The sequence below is a fragment of the Oncorhynchus kisutch genome, linkage group LG24 (genome assembly GCF_002021735.2).
Source record: "Oncorhynchus kisutch isolate 150728-3 linkage group LG24, Okis_V2, whole genome shotgun sequence".
Classification (NCBI taxonomy): Eukaryota; Metazoa; Chordata; class Actinopteri; order Salmoniformes; family Salmonidae; genus Oncorhynchus; species Oncorhynchus kisutch.
The window spans coordinates 44,254,923-44,277,928 of NC_034197.2; the positions used below are offsets into that span (position 1 = coordinate 44,254,923).

At 50.0% G+C, this 23,006-nt stretch overlaps 1 protein-coding gene across 1 annotated transcript in view; it reads right to left on the minus strand.

Moving 5' to 3' along the window:
* Positions 1-5,171: 5,171 nt before the first annotated feature.
* LOC109882554 (ubiquitin-like modifier-activating enzyme 1) overlaps positions 5,172-23,006 on the minus strand; it is a 76,518-nt gene continuing 58,683 nt past the window's right edge. The window contains 9 exon segments of the mRNA XM_031803541.1: positions 5,172-7,434; positions 9,111-9,211; positions 9,298-9,399; positions 11,515-11,706; positions 13,107-13,199; positions 16,392-16,480; positions 17,958-18,147; positions 20,064-20,138; positions 21,867-22,062. Of these exon segments, the coding sequence (XP_031659401.1) occupies positions 7,299-7,434; positions 9,111-9,211; positions 9,298-9,399; positions 11,515-11,706; positions 13,107-13,199; positions 16,392-16,480; positions 17,958-18,147; positions 20,064-20,138; positions 21,867-22,062 (1,174 nt within the window). The 3' untranslated portion in view covers positions 5,172-7,298.

The following is a 23,006-nucleotide window of genomic DNA, read 5'->3' on the forward strand; positions in this document are numbered from 1 at the left end:
CTGTACAGGTTGTGAGTGTGATCAATAATCACAGCTAACATCGCAGGGAGTTTCAACTTACACTGATTGTACAAATCATTATGGGGCAGACACAGGGCAGATCATTAAGAACACCTGCTCTTTCCATGACAACGACTGACCAGGTGAACCCAGGTGTAATCTATGATCCCTTATTGATGCCACCTGTTAAATCGACTTCAATCAGTGTAGATGAAGTGGAGGAGACAGGTTAAAAGATTTTAAAGCCTTGAGGCATGTGTGCCATTCAGAGGGTGAATGGGCAAGACAATAGATTGTAGTGCCTTTGAATGGGGTATGGTAGTAGGTGCCATGTACTGCAGCGCTGCTTGGTTTTTCAACCTCAACAGTTTCCCGTGTGTATCAAGAATGGTCCACCACCCAAAGGACATCCAAAGGACATCCAGCCAACTGTGGGAAGCATTGGAGTCAACATGGTCCAGCATCCCTGTGGAACGCTTTCAACACCTTGTAGAGTCCATGCCCTGATGAACTGAGGCCGTTCTGAGGGAGAAAGGCGGTACAACTCAATATAAGGAAGGTGTTCCTAATGTTTTGTCCACTCAGTGTATAGGGCATAAAGACTTCGAGGCACATATTCTAATATTAATGCATAACATTTTTAACAGAGACCTGGTGTTACTGACAGTAGGATAGATATCAGTTTAACAGAGACCTGGTGTTACTGACAGTAGGATAGATATCAGTTTAACAGAGACCTGGTGTTACTGACAGTAGGATAGATATCAGTTTAACAGAGACCTGGTGTTACTGACAGTAGGATAGATATCAGTTTAACAGAGACCTGGTGTTACTGACAGTAGGATAGATATCAGTTTAACAGAGAGGTCTTACTGACAGTAGGATAGATATCAGTTTAACAGAGACCTGGTGTTACTGACAGTAGGATAGATATCAGTTTAACAGAGACCTGGTGTTACTGACAGTAGGATAGATATCAGTTTAACAGAGAGGTGTTACTGACAGTAAGAGAGATATCAGTTTAACAGAGACCTGGTGTTACTGACAGTAGGATAGATATCAGTTTAACAGAGACCTGGTGTTACGGACAGTAGGATAGATATCAGTTTAACAGAGACCTGGTGTTACTGACAGTAGGATAGATATCAGTTTAACAGAGAGGTCTTACTGACAGTAGGATAGATATCAGTTTAACAGAGACCTGGTGTTACTGACAGTAGGATAGATATCAGTTTAACAGAGAGGTGTTACTGACAGTAAGATAGATATCAGTTTAACAGAGACCTGGTGTTACTGACAGTAGGATAGATATCAGTTTAACAGAGACCTGGTGTTACTGACAGTAGGATAGATATCAGTTTAACAGAGACCTGGTGTTACTGACAGTAGGATAGATATCAGTTTAACAGAGACCTGGTGTTACTGACAGTAGGATAGATATCAGTTTAACAGAGACCTGGTGTTACTGACAGTAGGATAGATATCAGTTTAACAGAGACCTGGTGTTACTGACAGTAGGATAGATATCAGTTTAACAGAGACCTGGTGTTACTGACAGTAGGATAGATATCAGTTTAACAGAGACCTGGTGTTACTGACAGTAGGATAGATATCAGTTTAACAGAGACCTGGTGTTACTGACAGTAGGATAGATATCAGTTTAACAGAGACCTGGTGTTACTGACAGTAGGATAGATATCAGTTTAACAGAGACCTGGTGTTACTGACAGTAGGATAGATATCAGTTTAACAGAGACCTGGTGTTACTGACAGTAGGATAGATATCAGTTTAACAGAGACCTGGTGTTACGGACAGTAGGATAGATATCAGTTTAACAGAGACCTGGTGTTACTGACAGTAGGATAGATATCAGTTTAACAGAGACCTGGTGTTACTGACAGTAGGATAGATATCAGTTTAACAGAGACCTGGTGTTACTGACAGTAGGATAGATATCAGTTTAACAGAGACCTGGTGTTACTGACAGTAGGATAGATATCAGTTTAACAGAGACCTGGTGTTACGGACAGTAGGATAGATATCAGTTTAACAGAGACCTGGTGTTACTGACAGTAGGATAGATATCAGTTTAACAGAGACCTGGTGTTACTGACAGTAGGATAGATATCAGTTTAACAGAGACCTGGTGTTACTGACAGTAGGATAGATATCAGTTTAACAGAGACCTGGTGTTACTGACAGTAGGATACAGCTGAAGACAGAAGTTTAAATACACTAAGTTGACAGTGCCTTTAAACAGCTTGGAAAATTCCAGAAAATGTAATGGCTTTTGATAGGCTAATTGACATAATTTGAGTCAATTAGAGGTGTACCTGTGGGTGTATTTCAAGGCCTACCTTCAAACTCAGTGCCTCTTTGCTTGACATCATGGGAAAAATCTAAAGAAATCAGCCAAGACCTCAGAACAAAAAGTAAACCTCCACAAGTCTGGTTCATCCTTGGGAGCAATTTTCAAACGCCTGAAGGTACCACGTTCATCTGAACAAACAATAGTATGCAAGTATAAACACCATGGGACCACGCAGCTGTCATACCATTCAGGAAGGAGACACGTTCTGTCTCCTAGAGATGAATGTACTTTGGTGCGAAAAGTGCAAATCAATCCCAGAACAGCAGCAAAGGACCTTATGAAGATGCTGGAGGAAACAGGTACAAAAGTATCTATATACTTTTTTCAGTCAAAATGTGGATATATTGAAGCAACATCTCAAGACATCAGTCAGGAAGTTATAGCTTAGTCGCAAATGGGTCCTCCAAGTGGACAATGACCCCAAGCATACTTCCAAAGTTGTGGAAAACGGCTTAAGGCCAACAAAGTCAAGGTATTGGCCATCACAAAGCCCTGACCTCAATTCTATAGAACATTTGTGGGCAGAACTGAAAATGCGTATGCGAGCAAGGAGGCCTACAAACCTGACTCAGTTACACCAGCTCTGTCAGGAGGAATGGGCCAAAATTCACCCAACTTATTGTTGAAAGCTTGTGGAAGGCTACCCGAAACGTTTGACCCAAGTTAAACAATTTAAAGGCAATGCTACCGAATACTAATTGAGTGTATGTAAACTTCTGACCCACTGGGAATGTGATGAAAGAAATAAGTTGAAAGAAATCATTCTCTCTAGTATTATTCTGACATTTCACATTCTTAAAATAAAGTGATGATCCTAACTGACCTAAGACAGGGATTTTTTTACTAGGATTACATGTCAGGAATTGTGAAAAATTGAGTTTAAATGTATTTGGCTAAGGTGTATGTAAACTTCTGACTTCAACTGTATATGCCTCACCATCTAACGTCACAATAGTTGGAATGATCCGGCCTCTGCCGTGTCTCGATGCTCATTGCTGGTACAGAACCACAGAACTCACCTGAGAAGAAGGCTACTGAGATGCCGGCTGTGTGCAGGACACAACAGCCAAAGGGACAGATCTCTGATCCAAAGAGCTTGGCCCAGCAGAGGAGGGCCACGGTGGTCCAGGCTGTGCCAGGGCAGAAGACAGGACAGGGAGAGGTAGCTGGAGGGATCCCGACCCAATCCCCAGGCAGAAGACAGGACAGGGAGAGGTAGCTGGAGGGATCCCGACCCAATCCCCGGGCAGAAGACAGCTGGTACAGGCGCTCAAAGCAATTTGAAGTCCGGACGCGTGGGAAGTAGGCAGGTGCACCGAGAACCATTCTTCTTCGCTCCGACACGCTTCCATTTACTCACCTGGAGTCCAACAAGGAGCAGCCATTTACACTCACCTGGAGTTCAACAAGGAGCAGCCATTTACACTCACCTGGAGTCCAACAAGGAGCAGCCATTTACACTCACCTGGAGTTCAACAAGGAGCAGCCATTTACACTCACCTGGAGTCCAACAAGGAGCAGCCATTTACACTCACCTGGAGTCCAACAAGGAGCAGCCATTTACACTCACCTGGAGTCCAACAAGGAGCAGCCATTTACACTCACCTGGAGTCCAACAAGGAGCAGCCATTTACACTCACCTGGAGTCCAGCAAGAAGCAGCCATTTACACTCACCTGGAGTCCAGCAAGGAGCAGCCATTTCCTGGTTCTAGCTCGTAGAGGGGTGCAGTGGCGGTAATTGATCGCAGCCCAGGAAGGTCCCTTTATGATCCTCTTGGATGTTTTCAGGACGTTTCAGAGAATCAGGACGCGCAGATTGAAATATTAAAACAAACTCAGGACTACAGTAAAACACATTCATGGCCATTTAGCTAGCTAGCTTACTGTTGCTAGTTAATTTGTCCTGGGATATAAACATGGGGTTATTTTACCTGAAATGCACAAGGCCATTTTGTCCCCTGGAGAATATCGATCCATTTTGAGTCACAACATTGTGTTCTCTACTCCGACAATTAACCCATAGATTATGGGAGAACTAGTTCCATTTCTAGTAATCTCCTCATTCATTCTTTCTTGTGTGGATTTTATACAGCGGTTGGCACCAAACTTTAAAAGGTTCATTACCAACTGGACTGGACTGTGGACCTCAGTTCAATCACCCACAGGGTGGCAGGGTAGCCTAGTGGTTAGAGCATTGGACTAGTAACCGAAAGGTTGCAAGTTCAAATCCCCGAGCTGACATGGTACAAAATCTGTCGTTCTGCCCCTGAACAGGCAGTTAACCCACTGTTCCCAGGCCGTCATGGAAAATAAGAATTTGTTTTTAACTGACTTGCCTGGTTAAATAAAGGTAGATGCTGCTAAATGGGGAGATACTAACAGCTCATCAAGGATCAAAAATACAAACGTTTTATTTTAGCGCCTGGCTACAGACGGTCGTTGATGCACGCGAGCCGTCTGGGTGAATAACGTGTGAAATTTGGAACGCCAGCGGTGTGGTCAACATAGCCAGGGAGGTATTCAGTATAGCAGATGGTGCTGAGACCCCAGAATATATCGTGGCCAGTACAGTACGGCCTGCACACTTGAATTCTCCAATAACATACCTTTATAATCAGTCAACCTAGCCCCTGCATCACATACGGCTGGTCCCAGATGTGTCGGTGTTGTCTTGTCAGGCTATCGACCGTAGGAGTTGATAAGCTCAAACAGATCTGAGACCAGGCTGGCGCATCATCCTTCTCCCTCTTCATAGAAACCCCCGTGGGTGAACATTTAAAGAGGAGATGAGACAAATCTTTATTTATTCAATTCAATGTATTTATTGATCATACTCAAGTGTTCCCATGGCAGCTCTACCAGACCGACTCCACCTGTCGACACACTGGAGTTTATAAAGCAGACGGAACAAGACAGAATGTTCCTAAAGGTTGTGGCCCGGCGCACACACAAGTCCATCCCAAAATAAAATTAAATGGAAAATCAAATTGAAAACTCAAGTCATGTTTAAACACCTGTCCCCCCCCCCCACAATCCCCCCACAAGAGACACACCTGTTAAAATACCAACCCTGGGGGTCCCGGTCGGTCAGTCCGCCCGCCTCCCAGGGTATGTTACAGTCAGGGGTAGTCAAGAGTTCCTCTTTATTCACAGCCCCCCTCCCAGGGCGGTCAGTCTGCCCTCCTCCCAGGGTATGTTACAGTCAGGGGTAGTCAAGAGTTCCTCTTTATTCACAGCCCCCCTCCCAGGGCGGTCAGTCTGCCCTCCTCCCAGGGTATGTTACAGTCAGGGGTAGTCAAGAGTTCCTCTTTATTCACAGCCCCCCCCATTGTACACTTCAAATACAACCCAAGTGAGATTTTATGGTTGTTTCCTGGATTTCTGTTTTCCAAAATGTATAAATCTTTAGAGATGTTCGTTCCAGTTAAGTTGTGTTTGCCACTACTGGTTTGATGACATCACAACGCAGGGGTCAGGGGTGAACGGGGAAGGACGTGCCACGTCACAACGCAGGGGTCAGAGGTGAACAGGGAAGGACGTGCCACGTCACAACGCAGGGGTCAGGGGTGAACAGGGAAGGACGTGCCACGTCACAACGCAGGGGTGAGGGGTGAACAGGGAGGACGTGCCACATCACAACGCAGGGGAGAACAGGGAAGGACGTGCCACGTCACAACGCAGGGGTCAGGGGTGAACAGGGAAGGACGTGCCACGTCACAACGCAGGGGTCAGGGGTGAACAGGGAAGGACGTGCCACATCACAACGCAGGGGTCAGGGGTGAACAGGGAAGGACGTGCCACATCACAACGCAGGGGTCAGGGGTGAACAGGGAAGGACGTGTCACATCACAACGCAGGGGTCAGGGGAGAACGGGGAAGGACGTGCCACATCACAACGCAGGGGTCAGGGGAGAACGGGGAAGGACGTGCCACGTTGGCCCTGACACGGCAGTACTGAGTGGGGAGGATAGCAGAGTTGTTGAGGGGGGGGATAAGCAGAGTTGTTGAGGGGGGGTAGCAGAGTTGTTGAGGGGGGGTAGCAGAGTTGTTGAGGGGGGGTAGCAGAGTTGTTGAGGGGGGGTAGCAGAGTTGTTGAGGGGGGGGATAAGCAGAATTGTTGAGGGGGGGTAGCAGAGTTGTTGAGGGGGGGTAGCAGAGTTGTTGAGGGGGGGTAGCAGAGTTGTTGAGGGGGGGGTAGCAGAGTTGTTGAGGGGGGGGGTAGCAGAGTTGTTGGGGGGGGGGGGTAGCAGAGTTGTTGAGGGGGGTAGCAGAGTTGTTGAGGGGGGGTAGCAGAGTTGTTGAGGGGGGGGGGTAGCAGAGTTGTTGAGGGGGGGGGTAGCAGAGTTGTTGAGGGGGGGGTAGCAGAGTTGTTGAGGGGGGGTAGCAGAGTTGTTGAGGGGGGGGGTAGCAGAGTTGTTGAGGGGGGGTTGGCAGAGTTGTTGAGGGGTAGCAGTTGTTGAGGGGGGGGGGGGGGGGGGGGGGGGGTAGCAGAGTTGTTGGGTACAGGGACCAACCCGTTTACAATCTCCCCACAACCATGTCCCAACACATCTCATTTCAGATCGTTGTTTGGCACCCTAGTCTCTATAAGTTCAGGGAAATAGGGTACACTATAGGGTACACTATATAGGGAATAGGGTACACTATATAGGGAATAGGGTACACTATATAGGGTATAGGGTACACTACATAGGGTATAGGGTACACTACATAGGGTATAGGGTACACTACATAGGGTATAGGGTACACTACATAGGGAAGAGGATACACTATATAGGGAAGAGGATACACTATATAGGGAATAGGGTACACTATATAGGGAATAGGGTGCCATTTTGAACCAGGGATCCAATAACCTTTCCTCTACAAGTGATTGATCCAAAGCCATCCTCTCTCCTTAGTCCCCCCCCCGGTGTGTGTGTTGGTCAGCGGATGGTGTATCTGACGTAGGGAACCTCCACATCTTCGTCAGTCAGGTCGTTGCAGCACAGCTCAAACACCAGGGCTTTAACATGCTTCCCCAGCTTCTTCTTAGAAACCTTGGTCACAATCTCTGTCATCCTGCAGAGCAGAGGGGGGGGGGGGATTAGTGGAGAGGGGAGAGGAGAGAGGGGGAGGAGAGGAGAGAGGGGAGAGGAGAGGAGAGAGGGGAGAGGAGAGAGGAGAGAGGGGGGAGGAGAGGAGAGAGGGGGGAGGAGAGGAGAGAGGGGAGAGGAGGAGAGAGGGGAGGAGAGGAGAGGAGAGAGGGGAGGAGAGGAGAGAGAGGAGAGGAGAGAGGGGAGGAGAGGAGAGAGGGGAGAGGAGAGGAGAGAGGGGAGAGGAGAGAGGAGAGAGGGGGGAGGAGAGGAGAGAGGGGGAGAGGAGAGGAGAGAGGGGGGAGGAGAGGAGAGAGGGGGGAGGAGAGGAGAGAGGGGAGAGGAGAGGAGAGAGGGGGGAGGAGGAGGAGAGAGGGGGGAGGAGAGGAGAGAGGGGGGAGGAGAGGAGAGAGGGAGGAGAGGAGAGAGGGGAGAGGAGAGGAGAGAGGGGAGAGGAGAGGAGAGAGGGGGGAGGAGAGGAGAGAGGGGGGAGGAGAGGAGAGAGGGGAGAGGAGAGGAGAGAGGGGGGAGGAGAGGAGAGAGGGGGGAGGAGAGGAGAGAGGGGGGAGGAGAGGAGAGAGGGGAGACAACATTTAGTTCAGTAAGACCCCAGTCATCTCTCTGGCAGTTTGAGAAACTTCAGATTCCTCAAGTTAGAAATTCCTGTCATTCCAATTATTGATTGTCAGCAAAATATTGAATTGTGTCACATTTCAGACCTTCAGCTTAATTAGGGCAGTAACCCCTTCGGCACAGTCCTTGTCTGAAATAACTTGGGTATGTTATGACTGTCGGACCCGAGCAGAGATCAATGAAGATGTAGTATTTTGTGGGATTTATTAGGATCCTCAATGGGGATAGCCTGTCCCCTAGACAGCCTAGTGGTTAGAGCGTTGGACTAGTAACCGGAAGGTTGCAAGTTCAAACCCCCGAGCAGACAAGGTACAAAATCTGTCGTTCTGCCCCTGATCAGGCAGTTAACCCACTGTTCCCAGGCCGTCATTGAAAATAAGAATTTGTTCTTCACTGACTTGCCTAGTTAAATAAAGGTAAAATAAAATAAAATATTAGCTGTTGTAAAAGCAGCAGCTACTCTTCCTGGGTTCCACAAAACATGAAACATAATACAGAACATTAATAAGTGGGTGGGGTTAATCTTTCCTGTTTGGCCCTGTCCGGGGGTGTCCTCGGATGGGGCCACAGTGTCTCCTGACCCCTCCTGTCTCAGCCTCCAGTATTTATGCTGCAGTAGTTTATGTGTCGGGGGGCATTGCTTGCTGTTTGGGGTTTTAGGCTGGGTTTCTGTACAGCACTTTGAGCTACAGAACTACATACATTTACAAAAGGCCACAAGGTGTCGCTCTAGGGGACAGGCTAGGTGCCGCTCTAGGGGACAGGCCGTGGGCCGCGAGGTGTTGCTCTAGGGGACAGGCCGTGGGCCGCGAGGGGTCAGTTCTGGACGTGACAGGACGGGGTCAGTTCTGGACGTGACAGGACGGGGTCAGTTCTGGACGTGACAGGACGGGGTCAGTTCTGGACGTGACAGGACGGGGTCAGTTCTGGACGTGGTCAGTTCTAGACGTGACAGGACGGGGTCAGTTCTGGACGTGACAGGGCGGGGTCAGTTCTAGACGTGACAGGACAGGGTTAGCAGTGACTCACGGTAACAGCAGCCTCTCCTTGAGTTTAGCTGCAGGCATGAAGAAGGAGTAGAGCATCGAGACTCCCTGAGACAGCATGGTGATCTCCAACTGATGCTCATTCTACAGGGGAAGGAAAGACTAAATGTTATAGAAACCAATAATGAACATAAGCTTAGCACAGAGACTCAGCACGAGGGCAGGCGTACCTTGAAGTAGTCCAGGAACTGTCGGAGAGTCATCTCCTCTCCATTGGCCTGCAGACCCTTCACCTCAAAACGATCCCACAGAGACCAGTCAATCTCATAGTACTATGGAGGGAGGGAGAGATGGAGATGGATGGGGAGAGAGAGAGGCAGAGAGAGAAAGAGATGGGGAGAGAAGGGGAGGCAGAGAGAGAGAAAGAGATGGGGAGAGAAGGGGAGGCAGAGAGAGAAAGAGATGGGAGAGAAGGGGAGGCAGAGAGAGAAAGAGATGGGGAGAGAAGGGGAGGCAGAGAGAGAAAGAGATGGGGAGAGAAGAGGAGGCAGAGAGAGAAAGAGATGGGGAGAGAAGGGGAGGCAGAGAGAGAAAGAGATGGGGAGAGAAGGGGAGGCAGAGAGAGAAAGAGATGGGGAGAGAAGGGGAGGCAGAGAGAGAAAGAGATGGGGAGAGAAGGGGAGGCAGAGAGAGAAAGAGATGGGGAGAGAAGGGGAGGCAGAGAGAGAAAGAGATGGGGAGAGAAGGGGAGGCAGAGAGAGAAAGAGATGGGGAGAGAAGGGGAGGCAGAGAGAGAAAAGAGATGGGGAGAGAAGGGGAGGCAGAGAGAGAAAGAGATGGGGAGAGAAGGGGAGGCAGAGAGAGAAAGAGATGGGGAGAGAAGGGGAGGCAGAGAGAGAAAGAGATGGGGAGAGAAGGGGAGGCAGAGAGAGAAAGAGATGGGGAGAGAAGGGGAGGCAGAGAGAGAAAGAGATGGGGAGAAGGGAGGGAGAAGGGAGAGAAGGGGAGGAGAGAAGGGAGGCAGAGAGAGAAGAGATGGGGAGAGAAGGGGAGGCAGAGAGAGAAAGAGATGGGGAGAGAAGGGGAGGCAGAGAGAGAAAGAGATGGGGAGAGAAGGGGAGGGAGAGAAGGGGAGAGAAGGGGAGGGAGAGAAGGGGAGGCAGAGAGAGAAAGAGATGGGGAGAGAAGGGGAGGCAGAGAGAGAAAGAGATGGGGAGAGAAGGGGAGGCAGAGAGAGAAAGAGATGGGGAGAGAAGGGGAGGCAGAGAGAGAAAGAGATGGGGAGAGAAGGGGAGGCAGAGAGAGAAAGAGATGGGGAGAGAAGGGGAGGCAGAGAGAGAAAGAGATGGGGAGAGTAGGGGAGGCAGAGAGAGAAAGAGATGGGGAGAGTAGGGGAGGCAGAGAGAGAAAGAGATGGGGAGAGTAGGGGAGGCAGAGAGAGAAAGAGATGGGGAGAGTAGGGGAGGCAGAGAGAGAAAGAGATGGATAGGGAGAGAAAAGTGTGGGGACAGAAGAATCTGTTAGAGGTACAGACGAACACTAAATGAAAAGCCTGGGCCTAACACAAATACCTGACACCTAGTTGTGTAATGTCCCCTTGATACTGCTCAGTGTTCTGATCCTAGACCAGGGGATTCAGCCACGGGGCCACGGAGTGTATGGTTGCTGGGCCGGAACATACTTTACAAAAATTTAACGCAACATGCTACAATTTCAAAAGGTTTACTGTTTACAGTTCATATAAGGAAATCAGTCAATTGAAATAAACAAATTCGGCCCTAATCTATGGATTTCACATGACTGGGCAGGGGTGCATCCACTGGTGAGCCAGGCACAGCCAATCAGAATGACTTTATCCCCAGGGCTTTACTACAGACAGAAACACCCCCCACCACCCGATCCCGCAGGTGAAGAAGCCGGATGAGGAGGTCCTGGGCTGGCGTGGTTACACGTGGTCTACAGTTGTGAGGCCGGGCGGACGTACTGGGAGAGAAATGACCATTCAATTCTCTGGCAACAGGTCTCGTGGACATTCCTGCAGTCAGAATGCCAATTGCAATCTCCCTCGGAACTTGAGACATCTGTGGCATTGTGTTGTGTGACAAAACTGAACATTTTAAAGTGGCCTTTCATTGTCCCCAGCACAAGGTGCATCTGTGTAATGATCATGCCGGGACCAACATTTTACATGTTTAGTTTATATTTCTGTTCAGTTTAGTTCTAAATCATTTGTACTCTGCAATTGACCACGAACCTTGATTACATTGGAATACCATCCCATATGCCTATATTTATAAGTGGGAATGAAATCATGAGGGGCCAAATAAAATACATTTTAAAATCAAATTCGAAAAATCACCCGCAGGCCATCTACTGGGGAGCCCTGTCCTAGACAGTCACACACATACCCTCTGAACAGACCCCCTCCCTCCCGAATCCAACCCTACCTTGTGGCTGGGAGCAGAGATGGGTTCTGAGAAGCCGAAGAACGGCAGCGCCAGGTTCATGAAGCCGTTCTTAAACGACTCCACCTTCTTGTGTCCCTGAACGATCTTGATGAGCTCCAGACAGACCAGACCTACGACCGCTGCTGTGGTGGTCGCTATCGCAGGAATGATCTTCCCAGCTATCAGCTTACTCTGTGGACAGAGAGAGCCAGAGTCACAGAGAGCAAGACAGCGAACGAGTCAGAGAGAGCAAGACAGCGAACGAGCCAGAGCCAGAGAGCAAGACAGCGAACGAGCCAGAGCCAGAGAGCAAGACAGCGAACGAGCCAGAGCCAGAGAGCAAGACAGCGAACGAGCCAGAGAGAGCAAGACAGCGAACGAGCCAGAGCCAGAGAGCAAGACAGCGAACGAGCCAGAGCCAGAGAGCAAGACAGCGAACGAGCCAGAGAGAGCAAGACAGCGAACGAGCCAGAGAGCGCAAGACAGCGAACGAGCCAGAGAGCGCAAGACAGCGAACGAGCCAGAGAGAGAGCAAGACAGCGAACGAGCCAGAGAGAGAGCAAGACAGCGAACGAGCCAGAGAGAGAGAGCAAGACAGCGAACGAGCCAGAGAGAGAGAGCAAGACAGCGAACGAGCCAGAGAGAGAGCAAGACAGCGAACGAGCCAGAGAGCAAGACAGCGAACGAGCCAGAGAGCAAGACAGCGAACGAGCCAGAGAGCAAGACAGCGAACGAGCCAGAGAGCGCAAGACAGCGAACGAGCCAGAGAGCGCAAGACAGCGAACGAGCCAGAGAGAGCAAGACAGCGAACGAGCCAGAGAGAGCAAGACAGCGAACGAGCCAGAGAGAGAGCAAGACAGCGAACGAGCCAGAGAGAGAGCAAGACAGCGAACGAGCCAGAGAGAGAGCAAGACAGCGAACGAGCCAGAGAGCGCAAGACAGCGAACGAGCCAGAGAGAGCAAGACAGCGAACGAGCCAGAGAGAGCAAAGACAGCGAACGAGCCAGAGAGAGCAAGACAGCGAACGAGCCAGAGAGAGCAAGACAGCGAACGAGCCAGAGAGAGAGCAAGACAGCGAACGAGCCAGAGAGAGAGCAAGACAGCGAACGAGCCAGAGAGAGAGCAAGACAGCGAACGAGCCAGAGAGAGAGCAAGACAGCGAACGAGCCAGAGAGAGAGCAAGACAGCGAACGAGCCAGAGAGAGCAAGACAGAGACCGAGCCAGAGAGAGCAAGACAGAGACCGAGCCAGAGAGAGCAAGACAGCGAACGAGCCAGGGTCAGAGAGCAAGACAGCGAACGAGCCAGAGAGAAAGACAGCGAACGAGCCAGGGTCAGAGAGCAAGACAGCGAACGAGCCAGGGTCAGAGAGCAAGACAGCGAACGAGCCAGGGTCAGAGAGCAAGACAGCGAACGAGCCAGGGTCAGAGAGCAAGACAGAACGAGCCAGAGAGAGAGAGCAAGACAGCGAACGAGCCAGGGTCAGAGAGCAAGACAGAACGAGCCAGAGAGAGAGAGCAAGACAGCGAACGAGCCAGAGTCACAGAGAGAGCCACCGGGACAGCGAGAGCGACAGTGTGTGTACGTACACACCTTGTGTCTGTCTGCAGGGGGAATGTTGTAGTTTTCTGCTCTCAGGTTGGAAGCAGCCACAATGAAGTCCATGTGGAAGTTAGAGTCATCATCCTGGAACATACAGAATACACAGAGTCATCATCCTGGAACATAGAGTCATCCTCCTGGAACATACAGAGTCATCCTCCTGGAACATACAGAGTCATCCTCCTGGAACATACAGAGTCATCCTCCTGGAACATACAGAGTCATCCTCCTGGAACATACAGAGTCATCCTCCTGGAACATACAGAGTCATCCTCCTGGAACATACAGAGTCATCCTCCTGGAACATACAGAGTCATCCTCCTGGAACATACAGAGTCATCCTCCTGGAACATACAGAGTCATCCTCCTGGAACATACAGAGTCATCCTCCTGGAACATACAGAGTCATCCTCCTGGAACATACAGAGTCATCCTCCTGGAACATACAGAGTCATCCTCCTGGAACATACAGAGTCATCATCCTGTTGTCAGATTGTCCGTAAGGAAATTCAGAGCATTGTCAGATAGAGCAAAGAGGGGGTTGAGTAATGAGGGGGGGGGTAGGGTAAAGACAGGGGGTAAGAGTAAAGAGAGAGGGAGGGGGGTAGAGTAATGAGGGGGGTAGGGTAAAGAGGAGGGGTAGAGTAAAGAGAGAGAGAGGGGGGGTTGAGTAAAGAGAGAGGGGGGGTAGAGTAAAGAGAGAGGGGGGTAGAGTAAAGAGAGAGGGAGGGGTAGAGTAAAGAGAGAGGGAGGGGTAGAGTAAAGAGAGAGGGAGGGGTAGAGTAAAGAGAGAGGAGGGGGTAGAGTAAAGAGAGAGGGGGGTAGAGTAAAGAGAGAGGGGGGGTAGAGTAAAGAGAGAGGGGGGGTAGAGTAAAGAGAGAGGGGGGGTAGAGTAAAGAGAGAGGGGGGGTAGAGTAAGAGAGGGGGGAAGAGTAAAGAGAGAGGGGGGGGGGGTAGAAGTAAGAGAGAGGGGGGGTAGAGTAAAGAGAGAGGGGGGTAGAGTAAAGAGAGAGGGGGTAGAGTAAGAGAGAGGGGGTAGAGTAAAGAGAGAGGGGTAGAGTAAAGAGAGAGGGGGTAGAGTAAGAGAGAGGGGGTAGAGTAAAGAGAGAGGGGGGTAGAGTAAGAGAGAGGGGGGTAGAGTAAAGAGAGAGGGAGGGATAGAGTAAAGAGAGAGGGAGGGATAGAGTAAAGAGAGAGGGGAGGGTAGAGTAAAGAGAGAGAGGGGGAGGGGTAGAGTAAAGAGAGAGGGGGAGGGGTAGAGTAAAGAGAGAGGGGGAGGGTCGAGTAAAGAGAGAGAGGGGAGGGGTCGAGTAAAGAGAGAGGGGGGAGGGTCGAGTAAAGAGAGAGAGGGGAGGGGTCGAGTAAAGAGAGAGAGGGGAGGGGTAGAGTAAAGAGAGAGAGAGGGGAGGGGGTAGAGTAAAGAGAGAGGGGAGGGGTCGAGTAAAGAGAGAGGGAGGGGTAGAGTAAAGAGAGAGGAGGGGTAGAGTAAAGAGAGAGGAGGGTAGAGTAGAGAGGGGAGGGGTAGAGTAAAGAGAGAGAGGGAGGGTAGAGTAAAGAGAGAGGAAGGGGTAGAGTAAAGAGGGGGGTAGAGTAAGAGAGAGGGGGGTAGAGTAAAGAGAGGGAGGGGTAGAGTAAAGAGGGGAGGGGTAGAGTAAAGAGAGGGGAGGGGTAGAGTAAAGAGAGAGAGGAAGGGGTAGAGTAAATAGAGAGGGAGGGGTAGAGTAAAGAGAGAGAGGGGAGGGTCGAGTAAAGAGAGAGAGGGGAGGGTCGAGTAAAGAGAGAGGGGGAGGGGTCGAGTAAAGAGAGAGGGGGGGAGGGGTCGAGTAAAGAGAGAGAGGGGAGGGGTCGAGTAAAGAGAGAGAGGGGAGGGGTCGAGTAAAGAGAGAGAGGGGAGGGGTCGAGTAAAGAGAGAGAGGGAGGGGTCGAGTAAGAGAGAGAGGGGAGGGGTCGAGTAAAGAGAGAGAGGGGAGGGGTAGAGTAAAGAGAGAGGGGGGAGGGGTAGAGTAAGAGAGAGAGGGGAGGGGTAGAGTAAAGAGAGAGGGGGAGGGGTCGAGTAAAGAGAGAGAGGGGAGGGGTCGAGTAAGAGAGAGGGGGAGGGGTCGAGTAAAGAGAGAGAGGGGAGGGGTCGAGTAAAGAGAGAGAGGGGAGGGGTCGAGTAAAGAGAGAGAGGGGAGGGGTCGAGTAAAGAGAGAGAGGGGAGGGGTCGAGTAAAGAGAGAGAGGGGAGGGGTAGAGTAAAGAGAGAGGGGAGGGGTAGAGTAAAGAGAGGGGAGGGGTAGAGTAAAGAGAGGGGAGGGGTAGAGTAAAGAGAGAGAGGGGAGGGGTAGAGTAAAGAGAGAGAGGGGAGGGGTAGAGTAAAGAGAGAGGAAGGGGTAGAGTAAAGAGGGGGTAGAGTAAATAGAGAGGGAGGGGTAGAGTAAAGAGAGAGAGGGGAGGGGTAGAGTAAAGAGAGAGAGGGGAGGGGTAGAGTAAAGAGAGAGAGGAAGGGGTAGAGTAAATAGAGAGGGAGGGGTAGAGTAAAGAGAGAGAGGGGAGGGGTAGAGTAAAGAGAGAGAGGGGAGGGGTAGAGTAAAGAGAGAGGGGGGAGGGGTAGAGTAAAGAGAGAGGGGGGAGGGGTCGAGTAAAGAGAGAGAGGGGAGGGGTCGAGTAAAGAGAGAGAGGGGAGGGGTAGAGTAAAGAGAGAGAGGGGAGGGGTCGAGTTAAAGAGAGAGAGGGGAGGGGTCGAGTAAAGAGAGAGAGGGGAGGGGTAGAGTAAAGAGAGAGGGGAGGGGTAGAGTTAAGAGAGAGAGGGGAGGGGTAGAGTAAAGAGAGAGAGGAAGGGGTAGAGTAAAGAGGGGGGTAGAGTAAAGAGAGAGGGGGGGTAGAGTAAAGAGAGGGGAGGGGTAGAGTAAAGAGAGAGAGGAAGGGGTAGAGTAAAGAGGGGGGTAGAGTAAAGAGAGAGGGGGTAGAGTAAAGAGAGAGAGAGGGAGGGTAGAGTAAAGAGAGAGAGAGGGAGGGGTAGAGTAAAGAGAGAGAGAGGGAGGGGTAGAGTAAAGAGAGAGAGAGGGAGGGGTAGAGTAAAGAGAGAGAGAGGGAGGGGTAGAGTAAAGAGAGAGAGAGGGAGGGGTAGAGTAAAGAGCGAGAGAGGGAGGGGTAGAGTAAAGAGAGAGAGAGGGAGGGGTAGAGTAAAGAGAGAGAGGGGGGGTAGAGTAAAGAGAGAGAGGGAGGGTTAGAGTAAAGAGAGAGGGGGGGTAGAGTAAAGAGAGAGAGGGAGGGGGGTAAAGGGAGAGATCTCTACCTTCTCAAAGTCGATGGCAGTGAGTTTAAAGTGAGAAGAAGCTTCCGGTCCAGGTAGCAGAGTCTTCAGTTCCTCCAGCCTGTTGTCATCTACACACACACACACAACCCCCCGGACCCAGACACACCCCCAGACCCAGACACACCCCCAGACCCAGACACACCCCCAGACCCAGACACACCCCCAGACCCAGACACACATCCCAAAGACATTCACACCAGAGAGAGAGAGAGAGACACACATCCGTTAGTCCGACAGTGTCCATTGGCTGACAGACAGGGAAACAGGCCAATGAGACAGGGGCATGTTGTAAAATCATCTCACGTGGCTGGTGGCGAGAGGTGGGACCTGTCTTGTTAGTTTTTTCTGATGAAACACAATAAACATACTCTGATCATAACTGGGATTCTTCCATCTCAGTAGTCATTTAATTCAACACAAGTCCTTCTTCTATCCAGTCTGTGGAAGGCTTTCATTCTGTGGCAAATGCAGAAATAACAGATGTCCCATTTCTAGAGGCTTTCTTAGTTCTACACGCTCCTGCAATCTGCTGCGATGGCTGGCTTAGTTCTACACGCTCCTGCAGACTCTGCTGCGATGGCTTTCTTAGTTCTCCACGCTCCTGAACTCCGCTGCGATGGCTTTCTTAGTTCTACACGCTCCTGCAATCTGCTGCGATGGCTGGGTTAGTTCTACACGCTCCTGCAGACTCTGCTGCGATGGCTGGCTTAGTTCTACACGCTCCTGCACTCTGCTGCGATGGCTGTCTTAGTTCTACACGCTCCTGCAATCTGCTGCGATGGCTTTCTTAGTTCTACACGCTCCTGCAGACTCTGCTGCGATGGCTGGGTTAGTTCTACACGCTCCTGCACTCTGCTGCGATGGCTGGCTTAGTTCTACACGCTCCTGCACTCTGCTGCGATGGCTGGGTTAGTTCTACACGCTCCTGCAGACTCTACTGCGATGGCTGGCTTAGTTCTACACACTCCTGCACTCTGCTGCCATGGCTTTCTTAGTTCTACACGCTCCTGCAGACTCTACTGCGATGGCTGGCATAGTTCTACACGCTCCTGCACTCTGCTGCGATGGCTTTCTTAGTTCTACACGCTCCTGCACTCTGCTGCGATGGCTTTCTTAGTTCTACACGCTCCTGCAGACTCTGCTGCGAGGGCTGGGTTAGTTCTACACGCTCCTGCACTCTGCTGCGAGGGCTGGGTTAGTTCTACACGCTCCTGCACTCTGCTGCGATGGCTTTCTTAGTTCTACACGCTCCTGCAGACTCTGCTGCGATGGCTGGGTTAGTTCTACACCCTCCTGCACTCTGCTGCGATGGCTGGGTTAGTTCTACACGCTCCTGCACTCTGCTGCGATGGCTTTCTTAGTTCTACACGCTCCTGCACTCTGCTGCGATGGCTTTCTTAGTTCTACACGCTCCTGCACTCTGCTGCGATGGCTTTCTTAGTTCTACACGCTCCTGCAGACTCTGCTGCGATGGCTGGGTTAGTTCTACACCCTATATATGTATAAATAAATGGCCTATATAAATGTAAAAGCCCTCTCCCTCACCGACGTTGACGTTGGCGCTCTGCAGCTCCTGGTCGGAGACGTGGATCTTGACCCCTGACCTGGGGACGAAGGTAGGCACCGATAGGCTGTCCAGGATCTTAGCCACGCCGACACGGTCGGTAGAGCCCTGCATGCCGTACGACTGGGCAAACAAGTTGGCTCCTGACATCACATAGTCCATATGGAGGTGCTAGAGAGAGAGAGAGGATGTATGAGGGAGAGGACAGGAGGGGGGAGAAGGGGGAAGGGTAGAGGGGTAAGGTAATAGATAGGGAGGTTAAGAGGGGAGGGGCTAGGGTAGAGGGGTAAGGTAATAGATAGGGAGGACAGGAGGGACTAGGGTAGAGGGGTAAGGTAATAGATAGGGAGGACAGGAGGGACTAGGGTAGAGGGGTAAGGTAATAGATAGGGAGGACAGGAGGGCTAGGGTAGAGGGGTAAGGTAATAGATAGGGAGGACAGGGGGAGGAAGGGACTAGGGTAGAGGGGGTAAGGTAATAGATAGGGAGGACAGGAGGGACTAGGGTAGAGGGGTAAGGTAATAGATAGGGAGGACAGGAGGGGAGGTTAGGAGGGGCTAGGGTAGAGGGGTAAGGTAATAGATAGGGAGGACAGGAGGGGAGGACAGGAGGGACTAGGGTAGAGGGGTAAGGTAATAGATAGGGAGGACAGGAGGGGCTAGGGTAGAGGGGTAAGGTAATAGATAGGGAGGACAGGAGGGGAGGTTAGGAGGGGCTAGGGTAGAGGGGTAAGGTAATAGATAGGGAGGACAGGAGGGGCTAGGGTAGAGGGGTAAGGTAATAGATATGGAGGACAGGAGGAGCTAGGGTAGAGGGGTAAGGTAATAGATAGGGAGGACAGGAGGGGCTAGGGTAGAGGGGTAAGGTAATAGATAGGGAGGACAGGAGGGACTAGGGTAGAGGGGTAAGGTAATAGATAGGGAGGACAGGAGGGACTAGGGTAGAGGGGTAAGGTAATAGATAGGGAGGACAGGAGGGGCTAGGGTAGAGGGGTAAGGTAATAGATAGGGAGGACAGGAGGGGCTAGGGTAGAGGGGTAAGGTAATAGATAGGGAGGACAGGAGGGGCTAGGGTAGAGGGGTAAGGTAATAGATAGGGAGGACAGGAGGGGAGGTTAGGAGGGGCTAGGGTAGAGGGGTAAGGTAATAGATAGGGAGGACAGGAGGAGAGGACAGGAGGGACTAGGGTAGAGGGGTAAGGTAATAGATAGGGAGGACAGGAGGGGCTAGGGTGGAGGGGTAAGGTAATAGATAGGGAGGACAGGAGGGGCTAGGGTGGAGGGGTAAGGTAATAGATAGGGAGGACAGGAGGGGGGAGAAGGGACTAGGGTAGGGGGGTAAGGTAATAGATAGGGAGGACAGGAGGAGAGGTTAGGAGGGGCTAGGGTAGAGGGGTAAGGTAATAGATAGGGAGGACAGGAGGGGCTAGGGTAGAGGGGTAAGGTAATAGATAGGCAGGACAGGAGGGGAGGTTAGGAGGGGCTAGGGTAGAGGGGTAAGGTAATAGATAGGGAGGACAGGATGGGCTAGGGTAGAGGGGTAAGGTAATAGATAGGGAGGACAGGAGGGGCTAGGGTAGAGGGGTAAGGTAATAGATAGGGAGGACAGGAGGAGCTAGGGTAGAGGGGTAAGGTAATAGATAGGGAGGACAGGAGGGGCTAGGGTAGAGGGGTAAGGTAATAGATAGGGAGGACAGGAGGGACTAGGGTAGAGGGGTAAGGTAATAGATAGGGAGGACAGGAGGGACTAGGGTAGAGGGGTAAGGTAATAGATAGGGAGGACAGGAGGGGCTAGGGTAGAGGGGTAAGGTAATAGATAGGGAGGACAGGAGGGACTAGGGTAGAGGGGTAAGGTAATAGATAGGGAGGACGGGGGGACTAGGGTAGAGGGGTAAGGTAATAGATAGGGAGGACAGGAGGGGGGAGAAGGGACTAGGGTAGAGGGGTAAGGTAATAGATAGGGAGGACAGGAGGGACTAGGGTAGAGGGGTAAGGTAATAGATAGGGAGGACAGGGGGGAGAAGGGACTAGGGTAGAGGGGTAAGGTAATAGATAGGGAGGACAGGAGGGGGGGAAAGAAAGGACTCACATTGCTGGTGCTGAACTCCAGAGGGTGAGGACATCTCTTTGGACCGGACCAGAAGGGGGCGCCAGAGCTGGTCAGCTGAGAAAGGAGAGAGCAAAAGTGGTGGAGAGAGAAAGAGAAAGTGGTGGAGAGAGAAAGAGAAAGTGGTGGAGAGAGAAAGAGAAAGTGGTAGAGAGAGAAAGAGAAAGTGGTGGAGAGAAAAAGTGGTGGAGAGAGAAAGAGAAAGTGGTGGAGAGAAAGAGAAAGTGGTGGAGAGAGAAAGAGAAAGTGGTGGAGAGAGAAAGAGAAAGTGGTGGAGAGAGAAAGAGAAAGTGGTGGAGAGAGAAAGAGAAAGTAGGGGTTAGAGATAGTCAAACATGTTAATAAGTGTATGACTGTACCACCAGTTTGTGTATCAACAATCAGAGCACAGAACATTAAGAACACCTTCCTAACACTGAGTTTTTGCTCTCAGAACAGCATAAATTCATCGCTGTGCTTCCCACAGTTGTGTCAAGTTGACTGGATGTCCTTTGGGTGGTGGACCATTCTTGATACACACGGGAAACTGTTGAGCGTAAAAAAGCCAGCAGCGTTGCAGTTCTTAACTTCTTTGGGACTGGGGGGCAGTATTGAGTAGCTTGGATGAATAAGGTGCCCAGAGTAAACTGCCTGCTACTCAGGCCCAAAAGCTAGAAAATACATATAGTAGTTTCTAAAACTGTTTGAATGATGTCTGTGAGTGTAACAGAACTCATATGGCAGGTGAAAACCTGAGAAGAAGTCCAACCAGGAAGTGGGAAATATGAGGTTTGTAGGTTTTCAAGTCTTTGCCTATCAAATATACAGTGTCTATGGGGTCATATTGCACTTCCTAAGGCTTCCACTAGATGTCAACAGTCAGGCAGAATGCCATGAGCTCAGCCAGGCGCCCGGCCGTGAGAGCTAGCTGCGGTCCTTTTCATTTCTAAAGTCAAAGGAATTGTCCGGTTGAAACATTATTGAAGATTGATGATAAAAACATCCTAAAGATTGATTCTATACATTGTTTGACATGTCTCTACGGACTGTAATATAAAACTTTGACTTTCGTCTGAACTATTTGCTCACGCATTGTGCATTTGGCTTACTGGGCTAAACGCGTAAACAAAAAGGAGGTATTTGAACATAAATAATGGACTTTATCGAACAAAACAAACATTTATTGTGGAACTGGGATTCCTGGGAGTGCATTCCGATGAAGATCATCAAAGGTAAGGGAATATTTATAACGCTATTTCTGAGTTTTGTGACACCTCTCCTTTGGAAAATGGCTGTATGTTTTTCTGTGGCTAGGCGCTGACCTAACATAATCGCAAGGTGTGCTTTCGCCGTAAAGCCTTTTTGAAATCAGACACGGTGGCTGGATTAACGAGAAGTTTATCTTTAAAATGGTGTATAATCCTTGTACGTTTGAGGAATTTTTATTTGATTACTGTTTTGAATTTGGCCACTGCAATTTCACTGGCTGTTGGCAACGTGGGACGCTAGCGCCCAGAGAAGTTAACAAACCAGTGTGCACCTACTACCATACCCTGTTCAAAAGGCACATTAGTCTCTTGTCTTGCCCATTCATCTTCTGAATGACCCACATATATATCCATGTCTCAATTGTCTCAAGGCTTAAAAATTCTTCTTTAACCTGTCTCCATCTACACTGATTTAAAGTGGGTTTTAACAAGTTTAACATCAATATGGGATCATAGCTTTCACCTGGTCAGTCTATGTCATGGAAAGAGGAGGTGTTCCTAATGTTCTGTATACTCTGTGTGTGTGTGTTCTATACACCTGTTCTGGGGGGAAGTTGTGCAGTAGCTGATGGATGTTGTTGCTGTACTGACACTGCCAGTGGTGACGAGCCCAGGTGACACAGTCTGCCCAGCTGCGAGGGCAGTCGATCACCAAACTCTTATAGACGGCCTCCAACACTTCTAGAGGCTGGGCTCCAGGCAGCTTCAGGGTCCTCTCCAGGAACTTAGCATCTCTGGATCATAAAACATCAATTTAGAAGAGCACCAGCAACAGTGGCTTGCGAAAGTATTCACCCCCCTTGTAATTTTTATCTATTTTGTTGCCTTACAACCTGGAATTAAAATAGATTTTGGGGGGTTTGTATCATTTGATTTACACAACATTCCTACCACTTTGAAGATGCCAAATATTTTTGTATTGTGAAACAAACAAGACACACATATAGAAAACTTTTGCATGCAAAACTATTCACCCGCCCAAAGTCAATACTTTGTAGAGCAACCTTTTACAGCAATTACAGCTGCAAGCCTCTTGGTGGCATGTCTCTGCAAGCTTGTCACATCTAGCAACTGGGATGTTTGCCCATTCCTCAAGGCAAAACTGCTCCTTCAAGTTGGATGGGTTCCGCTGGTGTACAGCAATCTTTAAGTAATACCACAGATTCTCAATTGGATTAAGGTCTGGGCTTTGACTAGGCCATTCCAAGACATTTAAATGTTTCCCCCTTAAACCACTCGAGTGTTGCTTTAGCAGTATGCTTAGGACCATTGTCCTGCTGGAAGGTGAACCTCCATACAAGTTTCAAGAATTTCCCTGTATTTAGCGCCATCCATCAATCCTTCAATTCTGACCAGTTTCCCAGTCCCTGCAGATGAAAAACATGCTGCCACCACCATGCTTCACTGTGGGGATGTAGTTCTCGGGGTGATGAGAAATGTTGGGTTTGTGCCAGACAGTGTTTTCCTTGATGGCCAAAAAGCTACATTTGTGTCTCATCTGACCAGAGTACCTGCTTTCATATGTTTGGGGAGTCTCGGTGGTGGTCCATTTCTTTACTATCAAATGAGATAAACTTATCACACAAGTAAGAGTTATACTTAAACTAAATCATGTATAATTTATTAATAAGGGAGTAAGTCAATACAACACACAAACATAAAGTGAATCGATTTGAGT